The sequence below is a fragment of the Setaria viridis genome, chromosome 6, assembly GCF_005286985.2.
Source record: "Setaria viridis chromosome 6, Setaria_viridis_v4.0, whole genome shotgun sequence".
NCBI classification, from domain to species: domain Eukaryota; kingdom Viridiplantae; phylum Streptophyta; class Magnoliopsida; order Poales; family Poaceae; genus Setaria; species Setaria viridis.
The window spans coordinates 5,345,667-5,361,164 of record NC_048268.2 but is presented as its reverse complement, the minus strand read 5'-3'; the positions used below and the strand labels follow the sequence as shown (position 1 = coordinate 5,361,164).

The 15,498-nt window shown below is 43.4% G+C and overlaps 1 protein-coding gene across 1 annotated transcript; it reads right to left on the bottom strand.

Annotated features, from left to right (window-relative positions):
- Nucleotides 1-1,969: 1,969 nt before the first annotated feature.
- Nucleotides 1,970-4,564, bottom strand: LOC117860156 (uncharacterized). Its single transcript, XM_034743398.2, has 3 exons — nt 4,113-4,564; nt 3,831-3,960; nt 1,970-3,088 (listed from the first exon to the last, which is right to left on the bottom strand). Exons 1-3 carry the CDS (start codon nt 4,243-4,245, stop codon nt 2,347-2,349), a joined length of 1,005 nt encoding a protein of 334 aa, XP_034599289.1. The 5' UTR covers nt 4,246-4,564; the 3' UTR covers nt 1,970-2,346.
- Nucleotides 4,565-15,498: the final 10,934 nt, after the last annotated feature.

Below are 15,498 nucleotides of genomic sequence, written 5' to 3'. Positions count from 1 at the left end.
CATTCGCTCATGGATGCATGTATACATGTTGGGGTCAAACTAATGAAACATTATTGTTGGTGTTTGCGTATTTTCTTCGCCGAAGTTTATCACAGCAAGTACTCAACAACATTCAGGAACTTGTTAGGTACATTTGGTAACAAGTTATGAAAAAAAAAGTGATGAAAAAACACTTTATGAATTACTTAATTTGCAGCAGTAGTACACAACCGCTGCTTGGAATAATCTTGAATGATTTTTCTTTTCTCATGCAACAACTATGACACGAATACAATAGTATGTAAACTTTGATCTTATTTTAATTAGGTAATTACCCCAGAAACTAAAGGCGTACGTACGGAACATGTAAACTAATCCAGAATGCGACATAGAACGACGAAGATGCATGTATGTAAGCACCACTGCGTGGGTTTCTTTCATGTCGTTATCTCTCTTGGACGGACATAGTTGTCAACATGGGCCTATGCCGGCCTAGCCAGCCAGCTTTGTTTCAGCAAGAAGCTGCTGTCGATTTTATTCTTATTCAAACTTGTTGCTCTCAGTGTTTTAGCAGGAGAGATTTGCACTGATCGAGCTAGCAATACTGGAGAATTAAACATTTGAATCTCATTGCATCGTGCCCTGCTGGCTAACGTTGCACCTACCAATATTCATTGGAGAATGAAGAATAATGTGTTGGCACAGTAACTAATAATAGTGTTATTTTTCATGGAGAGAGAACAATGGCATGGCATCCATCTCTGCACACACACACACATTGGTCATCAGTGTGTGCGTGTGTGCGATGTGACAGGGAGGGAACATTCTTGGGTGGCCATGATGCAACAAGTCTTGGCACTTGATCTACTCCACACGATTCGATTGACAGATTAATTTCATGCTTGGGTTTTAAGGAACCAATGCAATGCATGGGCGGATGCACAGATGCATGTTGTTGTACTTTGTACCAGCTCATGTGTAACAGTTGGAGATTCGGTTCTGGGGGCATCATGCATCAAATTGCATTGATTAATATCTGTAGTACTCTTGATTAGAGTTTAAGCAAGAGTTATCGGCACTAAGCAAAGCTAGCTACTACTACTACTATATGTGTTGCCATTTTGTTAAGTCATCTCCCTTATTAGTGTTTTAATCAAAGTGTATATTCTATATCTTCTCCAATAAGGTGTCCATGCACGCACTATAATATTGGAGGGTCGTGTGATGAATTGTGATAGATTTTAGCTGTGTTCTCATGCACCATAATTTTAGCTTTAATTTAATTTGTGAAGTTATCATGATGAGTATTTGTTTGTACATGAGTGTTAATTCTTTTCAAGTAATGAATCCATTCCCTGAAATCACAAGAGGGTTGACATGAACGTATAATGCCCTAGCTGGCGGACTGACAATGAGATCAAACACTACGAGAATGGAATTTCGCATAATGTAATTAAGGCTATATTTTCCTCTCCTCCATTTTCTTTCATTTAGATGATTACTGTCGTCAAAGTAGTATGTGTGATGACAGAGACTCGCACACACTCACCTCGATCTTCTCAACTCTTACACAATTACGTGCGTGCGTTTTTCTAGCTCACTTTACTAAAGCAGTCGCTATAATAATAAGCATGAAACTGTTGATTTTAATTTGGACCAAATATAATACAGCCATATGCTTACTATATATTGATGTTTATAGTTTTATATACAAATCAAAGACATATGCTGAATATGTTCAACATATATCAGTAAATAAAGTGAAGCGCCACCAGTTTATTATTTGTTCTTACATGAAGAAAACAAAATAAACCAATTACGAGCAGCAGAAACTAACAAGAAAGTAGTTGATAACTAGATACATCCATCCACATCGACATCATCCATGCACATGCATGCGCAATCTATAGCGCAAACAAAACACAAGAATCCAAAGGGGAAAAGAGCGTGGCTCCCTTTCTTTCCTTTTTGCTTCTCTTTTTGTGTCATCTTTGCTTATTATTTTAAATTCACTTAGATACATCAATCAAATTACACTCCAAGCGCAATGCCATGCATGAACATATGCATGCATGCATCCATGCAATAACTTCTCTTTACAAAAACCCAATTAACTCACACTCCTTTAGTCTTCACTCCAAAAACCAAAAAAGAAAACAAAGGTTAAATCAATCAAAATGGAAAAAAAGAGAGAAAAAAATCCATCAAAATAAATTATGCGCCTTGGAAAACCTCATTATTTCATGTATAGACAGATCAGATCGATCGGGTGAGAGCTAGAAAAGGGATCAGGACAGATCAGATCAAGAAAGGTATCAAGGAGGGAATTGAAAAAAAAAATGCATATGCACACACCAGCTTAGTATATCATTCATGGTCATTTGGTCCCATAAAAAGGAGGGAGTGAGCACCACTTTCCATGGCTTCAAGGTTGGACGGTGTTAGTTCTTGGTCATCGTCCCACATCAACAGGTGCTGCGCCGACTCCTCGTCCCACTGGTCTTGCCCTAGCTGCTGCTCCTCCTGCTTCTGCTGCTGCCAGCCGCCGCCGTTCGCCATGGCCGCCGCCGCTTGGCTATTGTTGCCTCTGCTTTCCTCACCCAAGCCGCAATCCATGGCTGCCATGCCCATGCCCATGCCGTCGACCAGGGGAGGCAGCTGGTAACCCGGCGCGTCCATGGACGCCGCCGCGAAGGTGAGGAACGGGTGCTGCGCCAGCTGGGCCACCGGCGACGTCAGCGACGACGGCGGGCTGACGCTGCTGGTGTCGAACATGAAGAAGGGGCAGTGCGGAGGCAGCGGCGGCGCCGGCGGGGAGTTTTGGCCGCCGCCGCTCAGCTTCGACGGCAGCGCTAGGCAGCTCTGGCTGATGAGGGCGTCGAGCTGGTGCTCCGCCGCGCTGAACGGCGTCTGCAGGTGGTGGCCGAGCGCCGCCGCTGCGTCCGACGCCGCCGTGCTGCACGGGGGGCTCGTCGCCGCCGTCACCGACGAGCTCGTCGTCGTCGTGCTCACCGCCGGCTTGCGGATCTTCTTCTTGATCCATGAATTCCAGTAGTTCTTGATCTCGTTGTCCGTCCGGCCAGGCAAGTGGCTGGCAATGTGTGCCCACCTGCACAAAGGGGTCAAGGTCATGTACACATCAACTAGGTGTTGCATTCCCTCGGATTAAGCCTTCGTTTTCAAGTAATGCAATCCTAATACGCCTTGATTTGTTATAGTCGTGTTCAAGACATCAAGCCTAACTGGTCGAAAACGAAAAATGGCACGAGTAGTTGCCATACAAGTATGACGTCAAGCTGACGTATGTACAGATCATAAGTAATTTGTTTATTTCGAGAGGACAAATTGGAAACCTTGGGAAAATGTGTGATATGGCTGGTTAAAGGCAAATACCATCCTATGACACTTCAAATCACAATTAATTTTTGTAGAAATTTCGTATGAGGTTTTGTTAAGTTGTCGTCTGATGGTACCTACACAAGACTGCCAAGTCAATGTCGGAAGAGACGCAAACGAATCGAGGAGAAAATTCTGCAGAAGGCGATGATGAAGCATCTAGTAGCAACTTGGAGCCAAGTCAGCATTGCCAAATTGAGAACACAATAATTGAGCATGGAAACTCGTCGAGTTACAGTGAAACAAACCAATGTGGGAGGTGCCCAAATTCTTCCTAGCAAAATTGACAGCAACCAAATCATCTTGATTTACTATATTATATCCTAATATAAGCCATGCAAGTAGTTAATTTTCAGGAATTAGTAATTAATTTAGTCGTTTGGGGGAAGTTGATCAGAAGCAAAGAAAGAGAAGAAAGCTCCATTTGGTACAAACAGAAAGAATTAACGGCCTACCTGTTGCCAACAATGGCGTGGAGGCTGATGATCAGCTTCTCCTCCTCCGCCGTGAACCGCCCTCGCCGGATGTCCGGTCTGAGGTAGTTGATCCATCGCAACCGGCAGCTCTTCCCACACCGCTGCAGACCTACAGAACCATCACAATGCAGAAACTTAATCGACCAAAAACCACCCAATGCTCAACCATCCAAGAACAAGGATCCAAATGTTCATCGTCATCGAGACATCAACCATGGAAGGTCGATCATGGAGAGCTAGAGTAGTGAAGAGAGAACCTACCGGCTTTCTCCGGGACCTCGCTCCAGCACCCGTAGCCATGGGTGGTGATGTATCTGATGAGCTTCTCGTCCTCCTCAGGAGACCAGAGCCCCCTCTTCACCTTCTGCTGGTTGCAGCAGGAGTGATGCCCCATGCACACAACACAATGGAAATTCACTAGCAGTTAATAGCTGTAGCTAGCTTAACACTATAGCTGGCTCTGCACACCGCCAACACGGGAGTTATAGGTTGATGCAAGTTGTGTTATAACTATCAAGCTAGCAATATGCATATGACATATCATGGGTGCAAATGGTTGGTTGGTGTTTAGCAGGCCTTTTAACATGAGCTCTCACGGCTTGGCCCCTTCCTCTTCTAGCTCCAGCTTCTGCCTCCTACACTCTTCTTCTTCGCCCGATTATTTAATCGAATCATCATTTAATCAATTTTCCTTCAATTGCTTCCTAGGGATCCTCCTGATTAAGCAAGCATGCAAGCTAAGGCCTCACCGTGACACTTCCTCCCATTGCATTTCCATGGTGAGGGCCCTACCCCGGTTCCACTTTAATTGGTGCTTTCTATCTAACACTACAGCGACATGGCATCAAACACATAACTAGGAAGAATGGTTGCTTCACTTCTATACGTAACAACCTGCAGCTAGCTACACATGGGGCACTACTTGTGCTATACATGGCATCAGTATGAAGCATGATGGAACCATAACTAATCAGAATATTTCTACATGACAGATACTGTTATGGGGTATTATATGCGTATTATATTATACAATCATGTGTGGCATGAACGGCGTTGTTGTTGTCAAGAGGGAAAGTGCATGGTGCAGATATGCGCCTTTGTGCTCCTGTTGGTAGTTAGCAAGCAAATGTGGAGTTTGGTATGTGATCGACGCAATATTACGGGTGATCTTGATGTCAACCTACCTTTTGATGTCCTTTGAAATGAACATTGAGGTACATCTTGATTGGGATTCAAATTAATTTGTATGTATGTTTGCATGATCTCAGTAGCCATCAATTGCTAATAATTTTTGCTTGGTTAATTGTTTATCAATAAGTGTGGATATGCACCTTATTCGTCCATTCTAGCCAAATGAACTATATTTTCCTGCAAAAATAAAAAGAAGGAAAATAAAAACGTATTTGTTAATTTAAGTCGCATAGTTTAATTAAACAGAATCATCACCATTATGAAAACATACAACCTTACAATACTGTAAATCACAAAATAGATTAATTTATAGTGATCCGTTTTAACAGTATATAAATATAATATGAACAAGTTACCTCACAATATAACAAATATCCAATAATGTGATGTTAAAACTAATTTCCTATAAAAGAGAGATACATTGTGCTATAGTTCCTGCAAAAATGAAAACAATTATATATATAGCCTGTATCAGTTGATCTAACACTCCAAATATATTTAAAAATGACAAAAAGAGTATATGAGAAACAATATTCTCAATAGTAGGTTACCACATTTTTTAAAGAATTTTTTTACAAATAAATGCATAACTAGCTAGCATGAGTGACATTTTATTCAGTTTGTTGAGAATGAGATGACAATGAGAAAAGGCATGATCTAGATTGTACTATGATTGGCGATATATAGTCTTTCATAGTATGTTCTACAAGCATGATTCCTTATGTGTCTTCTTTTGTTTGCATTTCTTGTCGTTATTGGACAAATAAATTTCGTACATACAAGGATAATAATATGGCTTTTCCAACAAATTCTTGAATTGCATTTGAATGTACATTAAACACTTATTTGGATAAAACCATATACTGGCAGCCTTGCAAGATACTGTCAGTTTCATGCCTTCATGGTATAGTCTTACTCTTACAACGCTTAATCGTGAGTTTTGTTAGTAAAATTAGAATGAGGTTAGAGCCTAAATGCACTTGTTTCTTTGGTGTCGTATTAAACCTTAGAATATTAGTAGGGGGAAGCTACAATAATCCGTGTGTTTGCTGTAGTTTCTTTTGGAACTAGTGTGCATTAGAGAGGCATCAATAAAAAAATTCTTATGCTGCTGATTCCATAAGAGAATTTAAATATAATTTGTAAGACAAAAACATCTACGTGCAATAAGGGAGTAGTTCTTAGAAAAAGGAGAGAGATTTAGTATATAGGCCCACATGTCTGCGGCAAAGAGGATTTAGTCTACCGATGGGTCCCTTGAGCAGGTCCAGTGGTTGCTGCCGGAAAATGGCATGTCGACGATGGACACACAGCCTGAGAGTGAAATCTCTTACAAACGAATGACTCAGAGACCGTGAGACGCGTAGGTGATGGAGTTGGAGAGCAAGACCAAAGTGTACGCAGGAGACGTCCCCTTCACTTCTCGGCAACCATAAGCTTCGCATCATCTCGTCAGTACGGTGGATTGGGATTTGAGCAGGCTCGGAGTGACCTTCCTGATCGAAGTCGCAGCTAGACAAAAGCAAGATTCTCCCGTGACCTCACTGAATTGAATGCCACACAGTGATCTTACAAGCTCATCCGATCGGTGTCCGTGATTTTTCTTTTTCTGCTAGGTGTGAGAGAGTTCCTATACGGCAACTGTTTGTACTGTTCAGACTTTCAGAGCATGTAGCTCACTTCATGCATCATGCTTACTATGTATAATGATCCTGTAGCTAATAAATAACACAATGTGAGATTGAATATGCATTCACAGTGTGATTGATACATAGTATGTATTAACAAAGTTCTTTTTTTTGAAGAAAAGAACATAAATACGATGAACCGCGCGCGATCGAGAAATGGAAAACAGGGAACCAATTGGTTGTAAGGCTTGAGCCAGAATTTGGCGGAACCAGCTTTGTTCAAATCAGAAATCTATCCACGAGCTAACCAAAAGAGAAGAACTGCACCCAGTTTTAAGCAACTCCGATTAACTTGCCTATCTCTGTCTGACAAGAAGCACAAGACATCTCCTAATTGCCATTGCTCAAAGCAAAACAACCCTGACACAATATTCTCTGAAAAATTCAAAACACACAAACAGATTCTAACAGCTTTCAAGACAACACTGATCACCTTCCAATATTAATCTTTAAATCAAGTAGCTAGCACCAGGGATTAATTTCCACAGTAACTCAGACTAGCTCAGTCAAGACTGAATCTACACAAGTAACAATTTGCCATTTATTTGCCTCTGCTTCATGCACAAGTGCCCAAGAAATAATCCAGGCATTCCCAGCATTATATTTCTGCAAGCTTGGCATGGATATATAATTATATATATTAGGGGATCTTGATCTTGATCTTAACATACAGCGTGCAATGATCACCAACCACAACATGATATGTAGGGGGCCAGCAAAAGCAGCATCGGTCCCCTTCGCTCGCTCTTTCCCCTCAATCATGTACCTCCTCCAACGTCGCCACCGTCGGCCTGACGCAGATGCGCCGGTCGCCGTCTCGCCGTCGGCGCCGGTCGATCGGTTAGCGCACGCGCCACGCCTCTTCGTCACGCGATCCATCGGCCGGCCGGCCGGTTCCTTGATCGTCACTGTGCATGTTAGTTCAGCAGTGACGCTGATGGATTGTTGGAGCTCAGTGTATACATACTGAATTGTCAGTCTTCTTGCTGTCAGCGACTTGCAGCACACACCGATTTGGAGAAAGAGATGGTAGGATTAATGTTCATGCTTGGTTATTCCTGATGCTGAACGTAGAGATTGATGCAGATATCCATAACGAATCAGGAGCCAATGGGAGAAAGAGAGAGAGTACTTGAGCAAATTAATTGCACTGAAGAAAAAAATGCAGGTTGATGAATCATACGTGCATCTATAGGCCCTTTCGCTAACTGAAACGATAAGTACAGGAGCCTTACAAGTTCTTGACTTGCTGTACCATGGTGTGTCTTTGAATCCATGTAAGTTTGTACTACTGCTGTCTTGTAACTCTTGTTGGAAGATTCTGGCTCTGTTTTTCCTGTAAAAATGAAGAGACGAAAGGGACAAGGGTTTAACAAAGTTACTCGTAGCTTAAAGTAATCGGTGCTCGTAGCCTAAGAGGGGGAGGGGTGAATTAGGCAACTTAAAAGCTAAACTTATGGCTTCCACTAGTTGCATCAAACATAAACTAGATCATGCTATCTAGATGTGCAATCTACGGTTGATCTAATGTGAAACTCTCATCCCAAAATAAGTTTTGCAACCTATAGCTAATCCTATCAAGATACTACTCTAGGAAAGTAAAGACACACAAGATACTACTCTAGGATACTAAAGGAACACTTTTGGTGGTATGGATGTGTTCTTGATAAGTCTTGGTTTTCAATGCATCCATGGACACTCCAACAACTCCAAATAGGCGAGTGGTGGGGGTATAAATAGCCCCAAGGGTTTAAAGAACCGTTGCTCCAACAGCTAGTGAAAAAGGATACCATCGGATGTTCCGATGGTCTATTTTTGGCCTGCATCGGAACATTCGGTGCAACTAGCCGTTGGCTCCCCACGCACGAGTTCCTTAGGAATTCATCTGATGCTTTATCCGATGCCCCCCATTGGATCATCCAGTGCCACTATTCACGTCACATAGCCGTTGGATCCCCTGACGTCATTGCTCCAACACTTTCTTGGATCATCTGGTGCTGAAGGATTTTTGCCCAAAACCTCTCTGGAACTTCTCAAAGAAAATATGCTTCGTCCGACAGTCAACTCCATAGGGCATCGGAACATCCGGTGCTATAGGGTTTCCTCTGTCTCCTTAGCAAATTGCTCCGATGCTTGTAAAATTACCCCCATCGGATCATCCGGTGCACTCGAGATTTTTCCCTATTTTTTCTGTTGTATCAATTGCTTCGATGGTTACTCCGACGCTTCTCAGGTAGGGCATCGGAACATCCGATGGTGCATTTTTCATTCCAATTCGTCTAATGCAATACCATCTTCTGATTTTTTTCTATCATTTGGATGTTTCAATACCATAGAATGATTCTAAATGTCATGGCTTGGTCACTTAAATACCATAGCTTGGATACTCGAATATCATGACTTGGATACTCGAATACCATCATTTGGACCTTGTCATGATTTGGTTTGCATTATTGGGACCTAGAAAACCTACAAGGTAATAAAGCATTAGTCCCAATGACTATGTTGTCACTCAATCACCAAAATCACAAACTATGGCTTGGCCATGTTCGCTGCACCGTTGGATGGATTCTCTGATTACTTTTGGTGATTATTGGAAGTAGTGACTGTAATTTCCAGTGGTTGGCCTGATCTGGCTGCTGGTTGATAATTCTGAATCTTGTCTCTGATGGAGTGAAACAAAAATGTTGTTTTCTTCATCGTTATTTCAGCTATTAAATTACTTAACCTATGATGGAGTTGAGAAATTTTATAAACACTTTTCCAATAGCCGACAGGTTTCTGCAGTTGGGTGATGCTAGTTGGGTGAAGCATCAGTGCCAAGAAATATGTTAGTTTACTAGGTTGTTCCCTAACAAATCGAAGAGCGAAAGCTGAAGTAGAAACAAAGCAATTTTGCAGAGTGAAACAAAGTGTTATTTTCTACACCATTATTTCAGTAATTAAACTAGTTAATATAATCTTGGGTGGATTTGAAAAATAGGACCAACTTTCTGAAATTTGTCCAATGACTGACAAAGAGTTTCCTTGGTTTGGTGAAGCATCGGTGCCAAGAATCGTGCTAGTTTTACTAGGTTGTTTGCTAACAAATTGAAAAAAAAAAGAGTTTGAGCGAGATAGGTGAAGTACAAACAAAGCGATTCTTCATGTCCATATGTAAATCATGGATCCCAACAGCGATTAAAAGGTGTGGTGTGGACAATTTGGAATGCCAGAAACGTTTGAGAAGGCCCCTCTAACAGCTGAAGCCAAGCATGTGGTCTAAAACCTTTATGAAACTGCATGTCTGTTTGCCGTCTGCACGCATGACAGGTAGGCTACACAAGTTGCTGCTTATTGAGGTTGTCTGGAGTCTGGACCTTGAGGGCAACCGAAAAAAGCTGGCAATCCAAGCATGTAACAGTTTTGATTTCAGTTATGCATAGGGTGCCCTTGCATTACAATTTAAGAACCTGTTCTTTTGCTAGATTCAGTTAAAATTTAGGATCTTCCCAATGTATTTCTTCAGATGCTAGCTACATCACTCTAGGAAGTCTGCCTAGTGGTTCAGTGACTCTTCTATATTGTAAAGCAAGGAAAAGGTGCAATGGCATTAGGAGCAGTGGAGCACAAATGCTCATGGAAATGTGTGTTAATGGGTCAGCATCAAAAAGTACTGGGCGTACGTTTAATTATATTGCTTAGTGTTAGTTATGGTTGCGGTGTGGCAATAACGTTTCTCTACGGCACAGCAGGACCGGCAGCAGAAGAGTGATGTGTGACTGATTGATTGAGGCACATAACTCACCATCTGTGATGTGAGCATCTCAAGCTAGCTTCAATATCCCTTTCCTCTTCTATTTTTGCTTAGATGGGTAGCAAGCGATCCACGCCCATGGGTGAATAAACAAACAAAGAGGAATGGCAATGTGGGTTCTTTAATTAAATTTCTGTCTCTGTTTTCAGAACTGTAGTATATACTGTAACAATCTCATCTTTAAAGAGCACTGGTACTCTATTTTAGTGTTTCCATATATGATCTTGAGTACAATGCATTGCTATATCAAAAGTTAATATTTGTCCACATGGTATCTCATGATTATGTCTGGGCTACAAATTTGTGGTTACCTACCAATGACAGCTTTGAAGAACCTCATGCTTTATGTTGCATGAGGAATTTTCAGTTGTTAGAAAATGGAAATATACCTGGCCTCTGCAATAAACACACATAGTCTTCAATAATAGCTGATCAGAAATAGATAAAAGGAGAAAAAGTACACAAATAAGAGGAGATAATCATAAGTAATGCCTAATGTTGCTTATCTATTCATTCTTGGTAAAAATATCCAAAGCCTCCAATACACTCTACTCGCCAAACAAACGGTCTCCCTTGTGTTCTCATGCCGCAATAATAAATTGTAGCTAATATGTTCTCTGAAGATATCCTCCAAAGCGACGTATGAATGCAACATCAAAAACACCGTTGCCACCATCCCGATAGAATCGAGACCCAGTTTAATTTTCATCATTACCGAGCTCGCTGAACGCCTCGAGCAGCAACTCTGATTTCTCAAAGATAACCAATGAGCAGCTGAGCAAGAACAGGGAATGCCAAAACACCATATATATAGATGTTCACAATGACGCCTTTAGGAAGAACATGACGTCCAATGGAGCCTTCATCATCGGCCTGACTATTAGACAGGATTTACACCCGGAGAATCCAACCATGGCTACACGGGGAGGTACAAACAAAGCCACCTCCAAGGATGGAACGAAGCCCACTACGCCACCGACCTAGCTTCCGCCTTAACCTCCATTAGGCCATGTCATCAACAGCCTCAACAGAAAAGGACCAAAGGGGCCTCACCAAGCTGCTTCATGGTGTTGTGCACTCCCGCAACTATTGGCCATCAGCACCGAGAGCTAGTTGCCGCCACCGTGACTCATGCATACCGCATCGGTGCCAGACCACTAGCCAGGGGAAGGCCTAGATGTGCAGATCAAGTCATGGGCAGTGCCGCTTCTAGTTCACCATGCCACTAGACTGTCGTACATATGATGAGGTCTACCTAGGAGGACCAGATCGGCCGCAAACTCCAAACCTGGACGAGTAGCCCCATCCCAGACCCATGTTGCTAGATTTACCCCGAAGATGGTTGATCCACCGATGTGGGTGTTAAACCGGCCCCAGCACATCAAATCCACCCATGGACTTATGTCTAGTGCAAATATGCCCTTCAAGGGATCTTGTGGAGGAGGAGGGGAGCTAGAAGGAGAGGCTTCGAGATCCTCATGCGCTATGAGTGTCATTGGAGAACCCGAGCGGCCCACCACCACACCATGGCCACCCCGACACTTACCTTGACGAAGTGGGTGCCGGCAAGAAAACCCACATAGGGCACGGATCCAACCTCAGCTCCCGATTGTCGGAATTGCCCGCATGAAGGCGTAAGCACGCCACCGCCGCTAATGAAATTTGCAGCCACTATCAAGTAGCTACCGAGGAGGGGAGGACGAGCACTCGAGGAGGGACCCTGTCGCCACCTTCCTTACACTATCCCATGCTTCCCGCTGTGTGCTCAAACGACGGCGAGCATTGTCACACCCCATCCTCCAAAAGCCGCACCTCCCAGCCTTTTCGAGGGACGGACACGCGTACACATAACACTATGCTTACACTTTTGTCCTCACTTCGTGTAAAAGGATTAACCCAAAGGTGCTATGACTGAAGGATAATGATTTATAAGTTGGCTTCACCTTTTGCTCAGCTAGTAAGGTGGTACTAAACATGCACACTTGTGCTTATGAGCCACTGCTGACCATATCGAAATTGAACCAGGTGTCACACACATTCTCCGCAACCACGTGCAGCTAGCCTTGTTGACCTTTGCTCGTCGTTCTTAGAAATCCACAGTACTGTCGGTCGAGGAGCCACACTACAGCTGGCCTCCTCCAAATCCACTATCGAGCTTGACATCGAGCACCCTCGCCACCGACGGCACGTAAGTGTGCGGTCTTTTTTCTTCTTACGTTATTTTTTATTTCTCTTCCTTTTTTATCACTACCGACCGAGTGTACGTGCACTGCCGGATCCAAAACCAGCAGTGACACAGATTAGGAACCGGCAATGATCGATCATTAGTTCTGTGGCAGTATAGTGATCCATTCCAAATGAAAACAATTGCAGGAGCCTTATTGGTCATCATCTAGCTCAAGCTACCTTGCTGACCTCAAAGGAAAAAACAAATCAAGCAACTCAAGCGTGCACTCTGATACACATTCCATATGGAGGAACCTTGAGAGAGACACAATTACATATATAGTGGAGAAAACATAATCTTAATCTTAACACAAGGGGGCCATTGCATTGGTTAACGAGGCCCATCAGCAGCAGCAGCTTAGTTGTTTGAGCTAGAGGCCACTGTAGCAATCAGGGATGGGGACTGCATGATGAGCACAGAGATTAGATGGAAAGCTTGGGGAAGGAGCATCTCATGAGGCAGAAGCAGAACACACAAAGGCCCTACAGGACTAGATAGCCACTTGGACACAGCCAGTACCCACTGGTCTCCCCTAACACTGTAACCAATCAATTTATATAGAGCCTTTTGTGTTTCCTGAATCTGAATGCAACGCATGCTTACCCCTCCTGTCTCTTACTGTCTGTCTCTCTCTCTCTCCAGATCGATCGAGTTGGTTAAGCTAAGCCAGTCCGAGATGGTTAAGACGTCGCCCTTTCTTGTAGTGCAGTCTCTCTCTCTCTCTCTCTCTCTCTCTCTCTCTCTCTCTCTCTCTCTCTCTCTCTCTCTCTGATCACTTCTTTCTCTCTCTCTCTCTGGATGTCCATTAGGGGCGCTGTCCCTACGAGCATTAGGGCTATGGTGTCCCCAACTGCTAGAGCTAGGTCCAGAACAATCAGCTGATACCCTTAATCATTCAGTTCATCATTTCATTTCATTTTTTTTTTGGCGATCGAGGAGGACACCGTTGAATTCAATGAACAAGCAGCAGCTAGAGCCCTGATGATCGATCGATGGACCAATGACCTGTGATAATATCCTCCAATCTAGCCCGTGTCTGGGCGCTACAATTATTCACTACTGATGATCCTTCCTGGGCTTCATTCTCCAGCATCAACTGCACTGTAGCTGCTCCGGTGACGAGTGAGACTGAGCAGGCCACTCGTACAGCGATCCCTGTAGATGAACAGCTTCCTGATCGATAATCCCCCTGTGTTTAATTAATCTGCAAGCAAGAATGTTGCTGATAAGTCGGGCTTAATTAATACCGACCACCATTCTTCACATACCTTCTACACTCAATTCATCACCCACTAGGCTACCATGGACCCTAGACACAATCTAGGTCCTAGATTATGAGCATGCATGGCCATATGATGAGAAGTATTAACTGTTGTCAATAGTTGTCATCTAGAAAGAATTGTGGATGAGTGTCAATCTCTATCGGGGTTCAGTATGTGGAATTGTGGATGAAAAACACGAGTCGGATAAAAGGGCGGCATCGGCATATATTCTCTCCCTGGCCCTTCGATTCCAACTCGTTGTAAGAATCTATATACCTAGAATCTTAGATGCTACTCCCCCGTCCCAAAATGAAATCTGCAGCCAAAAAAATTAGCCCATAAAAAGTTAGATTTTTAGCCTGTCCACACCGAGTCGCGGCCCCCTTTAGTTAACCCTTCCTGGACATGCCACACACGCATTTATCTTCCTCACCAGTTTCTTGTCAATTGCTTTGATTATATGCATCATTCAAGAAGAACAACAATTAAATGAGCTTTGACCACTTAACAAACTCCATAGATCAAAGTGGCTTTAAAGAGGGAGCGCAGGATTAATGGAGGGCTATGACGTTTTTCTCCAATATGTTAGGCCCTGTTTGGTTTGAGTTGCTTATGCATAAGCAACTAAAAATAAGCAACTTATTTGCTTATGAAACCAATCATCCTTACTTATTGGGTTGCTTATGGGGGCTAAAAGGTGCACTTTACACCTCCTACCCTCATTCAATGCACTTTACTCCTCTCTCTCCCCCCTCCCTCGTCGTTAGCTCCTCCATCCCCGCCGCCGTCGGTCCCTCCCCTTCCTTCGCGCCGGTCGCCGGCTTCCGCTCCCCTTCCTCCGCGCTGGGCACCGGCGGCCCCTCCCCCGGCCGCCGCGCAGGCGGACGGCCTCCGCCCGCCGCTCCCGCCCCGCCGCCGCCCCGGCCACCTGCTGCTGCTCCCTGCCCGCCATCGGCCCCTAGGATCGGGCATGTGCAGGAAAGAAGAAGCGTGGGGAGGTAAAGAGGGGTAGCGACACAAGGGGCAAATATGACAATGTCCACCTCATTCAATGCTCATAAGCAAGGGTATCCAAAGAGCTAGACTAAAAATAAGCAACTCCAAATAAGCAACTTTTAGCTGCTTATAATAAGCAAGAGGAACCCAACAGGCCCTTAATATGTTTGAAACTTTCTAGAAATCTATTTTGGGAAGGGGAGTTGTAGCTACTATCTACTACTTACGCTAAGAACAAGTAACTACTAATTCAAATTGCAAATGTCGTGTGTGTTCAAAGGAAAAAAAAGGTACAGTAACTTAAACTAGTAATCAAATTATTTTATTGGCTTGCTTGGTTCACTTAGGGGGTGTTTGATTCTACCTTGCTAAACTTTAGTTGCTAAAGTTTAGCAACTTTTAGCTGCTAAACTGCCAAACACCCTTGCTAAAACTTGCTAAAGTTTTTGGTTGCTAAAACTTACTAAAAGGTGGGCTGGACAACCTA